At 31.3% G+C, this 16,636-nt stretch overlaps 1 protein-coding gene across 1 annotated transcript in view; it reads right to left on the bottom strand.

The window, feature by feature from the left end:
- LOC140045018 (uncharacterized) overlaps nt 1-16,636 on the bottom strand; it is a 57,666-nt gene that overhangs the window by 38,653 nt on the left and 2,377 nt on the right. The window contains exon 3 of the mRNA XM_072089753.1: nt 14,914-15,012. Within this exon, the coding sequence (XP_071945854.1) occupies nt 14,914-15,012 (99 nt within the window). The remainder of the gene's footprint in view (nt 1-14,913; nt 15,013-16,636) is intronic.

Here is a 16,636-nt window from a genome sequence, read left to right as displayed (position 1 = left end):
CATACTATAAAATGTTAGACAGAATTGTTCTAAAAGAGTTACTCAATGCAGGGTGGGGGTCTTTAATGTTTTGTAGAGATACATCATTCAGGTCCCTCACCATATTTCAGAAAAGTAGTAATTTAAAAAAATGTTGAATCCTGGAAGTGAACCCAACTGAGACAGTTATTATGAAAAGGAGTTGCACAGTATTGATAGTTAAGTCACTGATGACAACATTTCTACATAGTATTTTTGATTAAAAAGTTTACACTGTGAAATATGATTTTCAAAATTTGACTACTTTGTCACAAAATAATAATAATCCAACAGGTGATCACTATAATTATGGTAATGAGCAAATTATTTGAATAACGATGTTTTGTGTAGACTGCGGAGTAGCGCATACAGTCTTTTTGTAGACAACGGGAAGCGAGTGAGCATTGTCACCATAAGACAATGAAATTGGGATTTGCGTACGAGTAATGAATTAGGCTGCATTGTAAGTAGAATAGTTATATTTATAAAATAGATTGTTGGTCTAATGAATGTTATAGGGTACTGTAAATGAACTGTATACTACGGTATATTTGTCTGTGTTACAGTGCCACTTGAGAATAGAGAAGTGCCAAGATTAAGAAGATTCAGCTTAGAAAACATCAGAGAAATCACCGAAGAAATTATGGATAAGATGGAGTGGAAATATGGGAGTGACATGAACAAAGAGTACTGTATTTCGACGTAAAATTGGAAATGGACTCGTGAAGATAATTCACGTGAAGATAATCTGGACATATAATATTATAGTGTTTTATATGTATATTATTCTTGTCTTGAGTCCACCCTCCACAACACACCAAACCCACTGGCAATGGTGTCGTGACATACTAATTATATAAAATCATAATTACAAAAAAAATCTTCAGAACTATTAATATTCTTCTTTGCGATGCTGTAGGGGTAGTTTCATCTATGATATCCAAACAAAATACCAGTCTAGAAATTTAATACCTTTCAAATAATATTTGGCCGCACACACAATTTAGCAATTAAGTTATAAAAGTAAAAAATGATCTTCTCAGTGGTGTTTCTTGGGCAACTTTACAAAAAAAAGTTTTTTAAAAAGGAGGTTTTATTTGGCCTAATCAATAACCAATTAAGCCTATTTACTCTATCTTCTCCTAATATAATAAAACCGCTAGCGCCGTTAGAGCTGGGACACCTTTTAGTTCCTTTTATTTATTAATCGATGTTAGAACGGCACATTTTTGCGAAAAATGTGTTTTTAGACCAATTTATTTGCAAATTGTCAAATGCTGCATTCGATAAATCTTGCGTCACAATCAAATCACTTAAGAAGTCATTGCTAGCAAATATTGAGAGATAGCATGTGCTCAGCGCACATTTCAAACTTCGAATCGGTGGTAAGTATGGTTTGTTCATGTTTCTAACTCATGTACGCCGATCTTGCCAAAAATAAGCTTGAAACACCTAATGCATGTAATTAACACTAGGTTATGTTTAGCATTACGTTACTTACTGCCTAGGCTACTATAACTAGTTGAATTCAGGACGAATCGGTCCAGATGTGACAGGACAAACTAGCCCACCAATGTGCCTACTGTATATGCCTGGCTTCTAATTCTATTATTAGTGCCTGTGGTAGCGTTTTATGATATGAAATATGAAGTACATGATGGACTTACATTATGTTTATAATTATTCATTTTGATATTTAATTATTCATTTATGTAATTTATTTTCAAGGGGTGTAAAAGGAGGTACAAGGAGAATGAAGTTGCAATCATATTTACTTCTTTTTAATTACACCACACAGGAAACAGGCATTGTTGCTCATCATAAACAAGGGCGGATCCAGCCTTCTAGTAAAGGGGAGAGGGGACGCAACCAGTCATCAAGTACATGAGGCACAGGTGGGACCTGTGGTGAAGCAAATTTTGTTAAATGACACCCCCAGACGGTTGGAAATTGTATTCTCGCACGTAAAATTTATGATAAATGGCACCTATAGTTGGCCGGAAATGACACTCCCATAGCGTGTTAACAATTGGTAAAAAGATCGTAGTCTACTTTTTCCGCTTGTAAACACACGTTCAATGTGACCATCTGGGGGAATTCCCTGATAAAGGTACTTCCGGTATGGCAATAGTGAGCTTTCGAAGTGGCGACGCGAGACGCGGAAGTCAGTCAACCATGGATACCGTTGCATGCCTTTCGCATCACGAATTATAAACTGTTTCAATTTTATGAAAACGCGATCAGGTCATTGTCACAGGATCGCTAATACCAAAGCACCTGCCATCACCATGATTCATGATGATGATCGCATTTCCCTACTACTAGGGTCTAATTTCAATTCAATTCAATTCATCGACATTTTTATTCCATAATCAAAATAAATACATATACAAATACAATACAAATAATAAGATAATGGAATGGGATACAAAATAAGCACAAGTGCTTTAAGCATGTAACCCTAACAAAAAGATCAAACAATTAGAACAAACAAAAAGAACAGACCAAAATAACATAATGTGATTTACTTAACTTAAATATTTCTATTGTTATAATATTGCTTTAATCTCTGTTTAAACAAACTTAAAGTGGGGGATTGTTTTATATAGTCTGTTAAATTGTTCCAAATATGTGTTCCTTGGTAGGAAATTTAATAACACATTGTCATCACACAACAGTTCTTAAATATCTTTCTAAATAAAATACAATCAGTAGTACAAGTCGTGTCTTCCAAATCAGCCAAATCTCGTCTCGTGATGAGCAGGCCGAACAAACTGGCTTTGCTCTCGCATACGCAGTAGGATTTCACAGTCTTTCGCATCTCGATAATCACCGCGTTGTGTGTTTCGAAAGCTGCCTATTAACTACTTTTAAAAAATGACGCGACTTCAATAAAAAATGACAATGCTGTGGTAATCAGTGGCTGAATCTCTATACTGCTTATTAATTTATTATCTTAACAATAACATGTAATAACAATGCTGTAAATTTAATAAATAAAAATAAGCCTACATACTTCATCCAGCGGGGATACATATTCACATACTTAAATGACATCGTAATTAAGTTTAATGTCCTGATGAACAAACATCAATAACAATGCATTTAGTCGATCTTCCATTATGGTACCTCAAAGATAATTTTTTACAGTCTCTAGAGCTAAATTTTCTCGCTCTGCTGATGCACTGGTTGCAGGGTTTATAGTCATCAAAAAATGCAATTGAACATCTTTTCAGTAGTTTTCAAACACACAAATTCTCCAATGTTTTGGAGAGACTATCAGGACTGTTTTCAAATTACAGTATAGGAATCGCTTGGTTAAATGAGTATTCAAATATTTCTCCTGTGCGCTCTTTGTCTAGGCTGATAATATTCTTCAGAATTATCTAGCTAGACAGGAAAAGAACATGTGTCATACCACTTAGCAAAACACCCATAACAATAATTTTGTGTGACGACAGCAACAGCAATGGCAACCTCTAATAAAGACTAAATTAGCACGGCGCTGAAACAATGTGTTTTAATTAATGAATTGAAAGTACTTTACTTTCTCCCTCTGGATCTGCCACTGTTAAGACCAATTATCAAACATTCCTTTCACCACAAATCAAGACATTAAAAACATTGAACAATATTAGAGTGCTAGAATATTCAACCAGGTTGTTGTTCTCCAGTTTGAACTGATATTAAAGAACAGGCTTTGAAAGCTCAGAAAACATGACAATGGATGCAGTTTTAATGTCCTACACCAAAAACGAGGATGGAAAATATGTGATTAAAAAATATTAACAAAACATAAATAAATGTCCATTTACACACAAACAATAGAGAAGATATCTATATTAAAATGTCTGGCTGTTTTAACTTTTACTTTATCGTTTTGATTTAGCTTTTTGCTAATTTTTTTTCCATTGAGATCCAGCCACCCACAGCATTGTCATTATTTTTAGTAATTTGCCTTTTTTTTTATTCGCAACTGCATGTTTGAAACATTTATTTTACAACTCTGCAATTTGTATTTTAAATTATATTACTTGCTTTTAGAATTAATGAAAGCAAAAAAGACATAAATATCAAAATAGGACTATTAACTGAAGTCTTATAACATAAATGCTATAATGTATCTCTTAGTATTTGTTCTGTTAAAATGACACATTTATAACAACAATTAACCACTAATATAGCATTCAATAATGTAATACATTACCAAACATAACAACAGTTTAACCACTAGAATATTTGTTATGTTTTGAAAGTTGGAAATCTAGGATTTGAGTTACGTTTGTTTGTCCGCCAACTCTTGTTGGATAAATAATGGTTTGACTACTAAATTAAACTTAACCAAAATCTTTGTTTACTTATCTATACTTCAATGTTTTAACCTGACAGTATCTTAATTATCAGATGGAAATGTAAATTTTAATCTTAAAACAAATTTTCATTTTTAAAATTATCAGTCCGTGCCCATCCGGTCATCAATTTTGTAATCGTAAGACTTTCCGTATGGAAAGTTGGAGATAAGTCACATTTACAGAGAGAGAGAGAGAGAAAGTATGAGAAAAAAGGTTTGTTATTGTAAAACTTGTTAGTGGGTGAAAGGATGACGGCCTAATAAATATCACTGTTTTGTGTATTACATGTAGTTCCATGTAAACATTTTTTATTTCATTTTTAAAGTGGTTTTAATATTTTGATAAAATAAATTTTATAATAACATACACACACAACTAGGTGAACAACAATCACGCTACTCCACATGTTGTGGCATTCTTTTGTAAATTGTTGTTTCCCTCCGCCAGGAGAGACACATTCAACAATCAGTATTCAACATTCAGTCAGGTAAGTACCACCATTGTGCTTATTTAAATTAACCCTACCCATCCTCCACCTCCTGTGTAATGTGCATCAATTCATTATAAGATTCATGCACTGTTTTATTAGATTAAGGAATTGTAATGTCGGCCTAGTAGAAACTGTTGTTACCAAGTTACACCGGCACTTTGTCATAATTTAATTTTGTGCATATTTCTGATACAAACAATCCGCAATGCTTGTTTAATGTACAACACTTTATAATAATAATATTCATACTGTTTATTATATTAAAGAATTACACTGCAGTATTATTAACCTGCTTCCGTTGTTTAATGTTACAATGAGATAAAGATGTTACTGTTTCATGTTTATCAACTTTTTAGTGGAATTGTTTTCATATCTGTCAGTTGATATATGAATTAAAATTAAAAAATAAAAATAAAATAATATTAAGTAAGCTATTACCGGTAGGTAAAAAATATCAGTAGCCCCACCCTCACCCAAATCAAAGTATTCAACATTCCTTCATTCATTATGGAAGTTACTGGTACAAAGGTGTAACATTTTTTTATAATAACATTCATGTACTGCATGCATTTCACCATAGTTCAATTTTGTACATATGTTAAAAAAATATAACCAACCTAATTTCACTTTAATAACATTCATGTACAATAAAAGTATAAATATATAAATCATGTCACTAAATGGTATATTTTTTCATATTCATTAAACAGACCATGACAGAAATGACAAACAAAATGAAAATGAAGCTAGAAGGATTAATAAAGCAATAAAGGAATTCGGAAATGTGTAGAGATACAACAGCATGTACTAAACAAAATCTCACAGAACCAAGAAAAACATATCATAGCAGTGATGATCTCTATAAAGTCACTGAACAACACTTGTTGTTTGAGATCCGAAATACAATAAATTTAATTTTTTTTTAAAATGTTAACTGTTTAATACTGCCCAATGATTCCCCTTACCTTAACTGCTTGAAACATTGTAGGCCTATGTTTTTAAGTATTACGGTACAGAAATTTATTTATATGTAAGTGTATTCTACTATTTATGAAAATGAAATAAAAACAATATGTTCTTTACAATAAACTACAAGAGATTAAAATGTGTTGTGATTTTATTTTTCCCTAATCAATTTTAATACAAAAAGTTAGCAACTTACAGCTGTCAGTACAGCATCTCTGTATCAAAAATTGTTATTAAGTACAGTACTGTAGTGGAATCATAAGGTGGCTGAATAAATATTTTCTTTTGGCTTATAAAACACCTGAACATGAGTTGATTTATGTTTTATATAAAAGACATTTTCATGCATTTTCATATGATATGCATCATGTTAAGAATAATTTTTTATTTATACAAAAATAATAAATTAATTAATTTTAATTATTTTTCCAAAAAATTGATATTTAAAAGAAAATTTTTTTATTATAGCATATTTAAAAGTATATACATCTTTCTGCCAAAGGATTTGAAGATTAAAGTCATTGTTGGGTTACAATTAACTATTATTACCTAATTACAATACATATTTTACTCCTACTACACCTACAAGTGTATATACAATTATCTCCTCAATGGAAATAGCTAAATGAAAAATTCAAACATTGGAATGTAATTGTCATTGGTTTTACCAATTTCAAATAAATTATATTTAAAAAATATAAGTTCATTTCATAAAAATTACTTGTTTACGCTTGATTGATTATGTATTATGTATACACTACAATTTAGCCGATTTAATTCATTTTTATACCAAAATTTAGAGAATTTTATAAGGAATTCAAATTTGTATGAGACTTGGTATTCTGAGTTAATCCCTGAAGTTTCTTGGCAGCATATCAAAAGCCTATCTACTTGTTATAACCTTTAACTACTTCACAACAATTCAAAGTAACACATGATTGGTCAATTCAGAATAGCTTGGACTGGTCCATTATTTGTAATAGGTTGATATTGTAAATTAATTACTTTTTTCTATTATTTGACTTCAGATATTACTATTATTTTTCTTGTACAATTGTTTTATAGTTTCAATATATTGTTAAAAAAGTGTAGTATTCAATCCAAATAAATACAGTACAATTTAGCTTATACTCTGTACAAAGTAGGAGTGGAGCTGTGGCTTGGTGGTAGGAGTGGAGCTGTGGCTTGGTGGTTATGATGCTTGGCTACCAATCTAAGGGTCCTGTCATATGTCAGGGTTTTTTTCTCATGACAATTTACAACTCCACTCCCAAAGACTTAATAATAAGTCTTTGTTTATGTAGAGCATCTTGTGTATATGTTTGTCTTGTGAAATTATTAAATAGTTTATCCATCCTGTAATTGGCGGGTTACTCGCTGTTGGATGAGTATAAAAAAAAAAAAAATTAAATTAATGGACCAGTCCAAATCTGTTGCAGTTGTGTTATGCTTATGACCTACATGTGCACTCAACTGTGAATTGAGCTAGGAACTACCTGGGCCACCTTTTTTAATTTTAAGAAAAAAATCAATTTAGTGTATGGTGACATTGTTATTAAGTACAGTACTGTAGAGGAATCATTATGAAACAAATCAAGCTACTGTATAGTGACATTGTTATTAAGTACAGTACTGTAGAGGAATCATTATGAAACCAATTAAGCTACTGTATGGTGACATTGTTATTAAGTACAGTACTGTAGAGGAATCATTAAGAAACAAATCAAGCTACTGTATGGTGACATTGTTATTAAGTACAGTACTGTAGATGAATCATTAAGAAACAAATTAAGCTACTGTATAGTGACATTGTTATTAAAGTACAGTACTGTAGAGGAATCATTAAGAAACAAATCAAGCCACTGTATGGTGACATTGTTTAATATTAAGTACAGTACTGTAGAGGAATCATTAAGAAACAAATCAAGCTACTGTATAGTGACATTGTTATTAAGTACACTACTGTAGAGGAATCATTAAGAAGCAAATCAAGCTACTGTATGGTCAAATAAATTTATTTTAATCAGAGATAGTATGTGACTGAAAAACCTGATCAATAGAATAGTTGTATTATGTGACACAAAGCTATTCCACAGTTAAAGGGGGGTTCCGGGTTTAAAATGAATAGTAAAAAATGTAAAATATATTTGTTTGTCTCTTGAACGGTAAAAGTTTCAATTTATATAAGCGCCCAGTGAAGCAGAACGAAGGCTGTGAAATGAGGCCAGATTACAAGTGCAGCTACGGCAAAATCACACTGTGGTTACAGAATACGAAATTCGTGAAATGGTCAATCTTCCGACGACTCGTTATCATTAACCATATCAATTACTTTTGTAAAATTATACTTATCTTATGTAATTTTAGTCGGTCTTCCCATTTATAAAATCAATTTTCTATGAAAATCCATCAAAACAGTGAAAAATTAAAAAAGTTTGCACTTTACGTTTGCCGATTTTCGCACTGACTTAGGGAAAGCCTTCAAAATCAATGAAGCGTAACGTATACAATCCTGCACCACCTGCTGAGCGAGGAGAGCGAGACGACGATACACGTGCTCTCTCTGCCCATGCCTGGCATCGTCACGTGATAAGCAGATACAGTATACAATACCAAACTGGTCGGGTCGAGTATACCCCGTCTATATCACAACATGAACGATGTACAGTATTTGATTGAAGGTCGACTCAACCTACCGGAATGGTATAGATAATATAGCTCGAATGAGAGAGTTGGAATATTTGTAAACATAAGTACAGTATTGCTAATTTTAACAAGTGTAGCCTATATAGTAAAAGGCCTGGTAGTATCAATTCGCATAGGGTCTACTACACTAGCTAGCTCAATTTTTAACTGGGCCGGATCGGCTAGGCTAGGCTAGCTAGGTCTCCTTCCTACTACCGGTCTACTTGCTTGATGCATGCAGTATCCGCTTTTTTGGAGAGTAAACTAACTAGGCCTACTTATTAGACGTGCGGACGGCGATCGGACCTTGTTTTGCCTCAATATTTACAGCCGATTTTTGTAGAACGTTTTAGGTTTAGGCCTAGATTGTTTAGGAATAGGAGTTTGGTTGATAGGATGGGTTTGGAATCCACTGAGTTTTGTTATTTATGGGCCAATCGTTTAGTAATAGGCTAGCTAGGCCCATGAATGATGGCCCCAATGCAATGTTTTAACGTAGCCATCGTGGCATGGAATCCCTAGTCAGAAATGGCTCTCACCCCGGCATGAATAAAATGATTTAGGCTAGGCCTAGCCTACTAGTACGTGAAGCCGATATACGATCTGTACTATTAATTCGAGGTATAAAAATAGTATAATTTATGACTCCGTAATCTGTACTAAATTTTGTATTTCATTAAATGTCAAATAAATATATGCTACTACTGTTATTATTACACTTTAGGCCTAGCTTAGCAAATCTACAAAAAAATGTATTTCACAATGATCGGGTGGTCATCGTTTGACAGAGGCGAGAGAACATAACGTACAAGCTTGACGTCGCGAGTTTGGAATCCACTGATGACGTGATTTTGTGAATATCTCATGAATATTAATGAGCTTCCCTAAGCTGCTGAAAAACAGACTTTCCATGAATTTACCCTAAAATGTATATGAAATTAAATTTTTTTAATTTCTCGTTATTACTTCTTCATTCTGACATGTCTATATTGTTATAATATTTTTTATTTAATAAATAAACGATATTTAAAAGCAATTTTAAACCCAGAATCCCCCTTTAAGCTAAATGCAATTATTACATCTATGATCTTATAGCGTAGTGAGTGACCATGCAAACAAAATTAAATTAAGACTCAACATTTTTTTACAATTTGTAACTATTGATATTCATATAGGTCTTATTATTAAAAATAGGCATTACATATCAAATACCTTCTACTACTGTAGTACTATATAATAAGTAAAAACTTTCAACATTACTTAATTGGAGATATTGTGATAGCATTGTAATAGGCTTTGCTATTTATGTACTGTAGTGTTGGCTTGTTCAATAGTTTAAATATCGATGAAAATGTCAAGAATAACTTTATAAATCAAACTTAACATAATAATTATTTAATTTTAAAATGTTCTTATGTTTTACTGTTTCAATAATGTTGTAATATCCTGTAATTATCACACTTTCAAATATTTGTCACACAAATTATAAGTGACAGGTTATTCCAAAGTGATACAAACTATATAAAGTGCATTGTTTATTTAAGAAAGGTCACCAAAGGTTATATTTCCTAAGAAAGCTAAATAAATTTGGGTAGTAACAAAGTGCGAGGCAGCGAGGCACGCGAGGCAGGGAAGGCATGCGAGGCAAGTCAGAAATTTATGCGAGGCATCGTTTTACCATCATCAAAAAATGCGAGGCATCATTTTATCATTTCTCAAAATTGCAAGGCAGGAAATCACCGAAATTGAAGTAGCCTAGGCCTAGGCCCGCTAGGCTAGTTTCCTTTTGCACCTGCCTTGTATTTTAACCAACTTTATCCTGAATACCACAGCTTAGAATTAGTAGGCCTACTTTAATGAAGAAAAATCACATAAAAGTAACAATAAATCCATTAAATTGGTGATTTTACAGACGTTTTTCTCGCATTTTGCACACTCAATGTTCAATATTTTGATTTCTATGGAACGCCAAAAGAGCAAAATTAATTAGAGGGCTAAAAACTCTGTGGAATCCATTTATATTTAACGCATTATTTGGTGAAAATCAAGTACAATTTCAATAGATTTTGTCACTATCAGTAAGGAAAAATGTTACTGTTCACCGGTGTACTGTTGATAATGTACACGGTTTCGGTAACCTTTTAAAGAATAAAATAGAACAATTCATCATAATATCCTTAGTAGGATGTCCTAGGTCTAGACTAGGTAGTGATGTTGATTTAGGATCGATTATTATTCTTTGAAAACAGAACATTATCAGCAATAACATATTACAGCATTTTTATTGACAAATTAACAAATATATTGAAATAAAACGTGTTTTTCACCAATAAATGCATGAGAAATTGACGCATTCCACTGAGTTTTAGTCCTCTATTATCGTTGCTCTTTTGGCGCTCCATAGAAACAAAAATATTGAACATTGAATAAGTGAAATTCGCGAACAGTGTGCGAGAAACACGCCTGTAAATCATTAATTTAAGGATTTATTTGTTACTTTTTATGTGATTCTTTCATTAAAGTACTCATGAGGAATACTTCTAAGGTGTGGTATTCACACGATAAAGTTAGTTATCAAATTTGGAGTAAAAATACAAGCGAAGGAAACTAGCGCCAGGTTTATTAGTACGTACATGGACAACAATAAATAAAAATCGTTCGTAATATACCTAGCTTACTAAAACAGGAATAGTGTATCATTATTAAATATTACACCAATTATTATTATATCAAAATTTATTAAATTATTTTCTACATAGGCCTCTTATCTAGGTTAGGGCTAAGCATATTAGCTAAAGTTTAATTTTAGGCCTAGTCGGCAATTGTCGGACGTAAGTCTTTTTTCACACGCGCTCCAGAATTCTGTCGCAATTTTTTTCTTTGCGGCATGTTATTGGATCGCCATATCAGTTACCTTTTATTCACCGCCAGTCACTGAACTTGTCCTGGCAATCGCTGTTCACCTTATTTGCGAGATAGGTACACGTGTTGTTGCTAGAGAATGGAATGTCAAAAATGTCTTTGGCACGCCGCTCAGAGAGAAGTCTGTGCGTTGCTGCTGAAACCACGTGCTATAGGAGGGGAATGCACCACAATCCTCTGAGCTGAGGGCTGAATCATTCCGCTACCTGCTAAATAGTACAGAGGGATTTTCCATCTCTCGGGTCTACCGGATCTAGGCGCAGGGGTGTGACAAAATATTATTTTCACACACGCTCGAAATGCCAACAAACATTGCAGTCATTTGATGAGTGTGTCGCTATAACAATTATTGTTTATCGAAAGTTGAAGACTGTCGTTCAGATTTTTGAACCGTAGTTTGGGCACTTTTGTAAAAGTAAAATTTGACACGATATGACTTGAATGAAAAAACAATCGTTACATAAAAATAAACAACAGGATGAGTGTATACACGAATCTATTTAGATACGCTTGTATCGATTGATTATTAGGCCTATAATATAGCATAATAGCACGTTAAGATATGCCTCGCACCTTTTTGAAATTGTAAACTATATGCCTCGCACTTTTGGAAATGATAAAATGATGCCTCGCACAAATATTTGGCATGCCTCGCTTGCCTCGCGTGCCTCGCTGCCTCGCACTTTGTCAACACTCAATAAATTTAATGTTAGCTGTGGTACTCTAAAATTATTCTAAGAAACAGTTATTCAATCAGTACTAGTTATCTCTTTTATTGCTTGGTTCGGTAATTTAAATGAAACACACAAGAAAGGTCTCATTAGAATTACTAAGATAGCATCAAATATAATTGGTTGTACGGTAATGATTTAAAATATCTTTATGAAAAACAGGTCCTAAGTAAATTAAGTAAAATTTTAGAAGATATGAAACATCCATTACATATGAGATTTTTTAAGAACAAGTCAGGCCGGTTACGGGCTCCTAGAGCTGATACGTCAAGAAACCGACTGTCTTTTGTACCAAATTCAACTCATATTTTTAACTCAAAAATTGTTAGATCATAATAGCGCACATGCAATATATATTTTAAAATTTTACTGTTGATGGATGTTTTAATTAATGTTTTTAAATTGTAAATTTGTTCTATGTATGATGTAATTATGAATGTTTTACCATATTTTTCTATCGAGGAAAACAATTTTTCCATGTACAATTTAGTATATATGGAACGAATAAAGATTTGATTTGATTTGATTTGATTTATTACAAAGTGTGACAGTATACATCTTCTTGATATAATACTTCATAATTGTTTTCATCATCATTGTGTTCATTACTATACATGTGGTACATTTTAATTCATAGAAACAATTCTGCTTTGCTATGTATTAAATTTGTTATCTATTGTTTGATAACAAATTGAAACAACTCCCTGCTTGAATTATATGTAATTAGCATTGGTTATTGACAGAGTTGTACAATTGCAATCTTGTAGACAATCAATTGATTGTGCTAAGTGCTGCTTATTATCTAGCCTACTATGCACATAAACAAAAATACACAATAGATGTACAGTATGTAATTATTTGTTTAATAATTCATGGGATTAAAAATAAATGAATTAATGAAAACTACTATATAAGAAATTGTTTTCCTTTCATTTATAGACCAAATAATTTAGTATAATTCAAACTAATATTGAAGAGCGAGGTTCAGTCGTAAATTTAGAACTATAGAGCAATGCATTATGTAGAAATTAAAATGTAGCTTACACAAGAATTGTTGGCAACACTTGTGTGCATCTTTATCAGTGTAAACTAATTTAATTGCCTTGAAATTTGCAATTTCTTGATTATAACCACAATACTGCTACGCTTCAAGTAAGGCAATTTTTTCTCATAAACTGTTTAACACCAAAAAATAAAAATTACAAGTTTTTTTTGGTTATGTGATCTTTTAGCAATTTACAATCAGTTTTAAATAAACCAAGATTAGCTAGAATACTGTAGATTTCGAAAATTCAAATAATAATAATACTGCATTTTAATTAGCCCATAAAAATTAGAATGTTGTAGATTGTTGAAAGGCCTAATGGCTAAATTTATTCAAAAAATTACGAAGATATATGAGTAGCAAGCCAATAGAATTTAATAGGCTTGGATTTGGTTCATAAACCGAAAGATTTCAAATTATAACAATGGTTCCAACTAACATTTAACACAAGGCTGTAGGAGCAACTCAATTTTAATTATGATATGCTGCCATTGGTTAAATTTAAACAACTTAGAATCTTCAAAATTATACAGAACAATATACCACCAAAAATATGAAATTTTGTATAATATATGTGTGCGTATATGTAATATATATTTTGTCATAATATTATTATGGTGTTATGGGCTTATGAAAGAGCCCTTCTACCAAAACTAATCTTCACAACCTTTCATTTCAGCATAGATATATCATTTTAATCTAGAAATATCCTTAAAATATAAAGAGCAAAGGAATCAAGGTGAAGGTTGATGATAGACGTGATTAATATTCACAACCTTTTTTTAAAATGTACATTTTTTTTTAAAACTTATATTAACAAATGTTATTCCTGTTATCTAACCTGCCTAATACTAAAATACAGTTAAATATTCAAAAGAATAAAGTTTGTGTTATGAGCATTCTATTGAATGTTATCAATTTATAAAAACATACTGACTATACCATTTCACTGTACAAACTTTGATGATTAGGTATGCTATCAGCATTTTTTATTTTACAGTATAGTAGTTAAATTATAATAATCAATACCAAAAATATTTAAAAACTGTGCTGTAAAATTCATTTCACACTTTATTTCTAAAGCAGCATTCAGCAACGAATTATGGAAAATAAATGTGTATATTATTGAATACACATATTAATGTTGTAAACAAGTAACTTGAAGTATACATTTTCTTAATCCAAAAATTTGATTGCAAGTTTAAACAGAATATTTTGAGAATTTGTAAAATGTTTTATGTGAGAAGAAAATAAGTTATTACATCATTTCTATATTGACCTATATACAGTACACACACCAGTATTGTGTTATTATAGGGTGCAACGATTTTATCTCTTAGTGTACACATAAGCAATTGGACAAGAGACTGGTTCATATTCGATGGTTGAAATCACAACTACGCATGCGCTCAACGACAAAAATACAATACATAAACAACGCGCGCGTAGAAACATCAAACAGGTAATACGGGATATATTACCCTTCTGATCCACTTGACTGAGTAAATGGGCGTAATACGGAATTATATCTCATATATATTGACCAATCGGATTACAGAATTCACGTACACTAAGAGATAATATATGATTTTCCTAAAGTTATAGTGGTGGTAGCATATAAATTCTAAAACAATAGTTTCAATTCATTGATTTGTTTCACTGAAGGTTCAATAATTTTATTTAAAAAATGTGTGTATTACTTACCTTATCTTGTAGGTTAATATCAGCTCCACCATCAATAAGTTGATGGCAGATGGCTGCATTACCTACATAAGCAGCAAACATCAACGCTGTAGTGCCATCCTATTGAAAATATTAAATAATAAACAAAGTTACAAAACATGTACATCTTATTCCTTAATATCTAAACAAAAAAATGACTAATAATCTTGTAAATAAATATCCTTAATTGATAACAGTTTATTACTTTGTTTTCAATGTTGAAAGATATTTTTCTAATAACTAACAATCAACTTTAAATGATTATTTCTATAAGCATTGTAAAATGTATTGTTTGTGTAAACTATTGTTATGCTCATGATCAAGGTATACTTGAATTCTGAAATATAAAACAGATAATACTAACTATATCATCTATAATCAATTTTATTTTGAAATAGTTGGGCAGACTGTAAGTAAAAGCTATTTTAAAATAAACCTTCATCCTACATATTTTGAACAATTTTATAGTATTATTTTACAGTGCAATTATAAATCTGGAAAATTTATTTTAAATTTCAAATTGTGTTGTAGCTGTTAATAACAGGTTTTCACTATTCAATTGCACCACTCCAACTTGTAATAGGCATACTTGTTGATAATCATTTAGGCCTACTGATTAGTGTGTGTTTGTGTGTAGGCATTTCTATTTTATACACAGTGTAATTATAACATCACCTTTTTACAATCATATTATTTTGCTGTGTCAAAAATATATCTAATAAAATTAATCAATTAAAACTTAATGTCTTTTATAACAAACATTGTATAATACTAATTTTCAGCCTTGCTTTGATATACATTTAGGATCTAACAGACAGTATGTTATCATAATCATTGAAAGAATAACAATTATTATTGCTATTATACTTTGTTATACCGACTGTAGTCAAGTACTTAAGAATAATTAGACAAATTAGGCCTGAACATAACATACTAATTATATGCCAGTTAAATGAGCAATCATTTTTAAATTATATTATCACAATTATTATGAATTGTATATGTATACCATCTACCAGTCATAACCCTAAACTATTAAATATTCTTATGTTTCCTCATCTTTATTGTTTCAAATTATTTAATCAAATTTTGACAATATCACCGGGCGGTTTAAAATTCATGTTCTTTGCATTCATAGTTCTTTCTGTCATGTTGGTCAATCTTGAGCTATGTCTACACTATCACTAGACTAGTTTGACCAACAAAAGTGTGCCTTGTCCATATATGGGCACATCACATTTTTTTGTCACATAAAGTTTGATAGTGTAGACAGAGCTTTATAATGATCTAGTTAAATTTTTCCTAACATTGATATTTTTAGTTGTAATACTTATACATTAATACTTATACAGCATTTAATGTCATTTTTAATAACTTGAATAACTAAATCTGTTGAATTGTTAATGTTTAATGAATAGTTTTTTAATTATGTTAATATTTTTACCATGTAAATATGTTATACTGTACTTTTATTTTGATCCTGTATTGGTGTTTTGATACACTGTTGGGTCTTGAATAATTGAATACAATAATAAAATAGTAATACTGTAGTAATAAAACAGTCACTAGTCTGGTGGTTAAATCTGTATACAACACAGAGCTTGAGCTGATAGGGTTTGATGTCAGCCTCAAGAAGCAGTGGGTAATGCACCAACATCTAAATTAATGTGCATGATTGGTTCATGACGTATATTTTAAATAGGGA

Source organism: Antedon mediterranea, chromosome 3, assembly GCF_964355755.1.
Source record: "Antedon mediterranea chromosome 3, ecAntMedi1.1, whole genome shotgun sequence".
NCBI lineage: Eukaryota > Metazoa > Echinodermata > Crinoidea > Comatulida > Antedonidae > Antedon > Antedon mediterranea.
The sequence above is the reverse complement of the archived record's forward strand: the minus strand, read 5'-3'. Positions and strand labels throughout refer to the sequence as shown.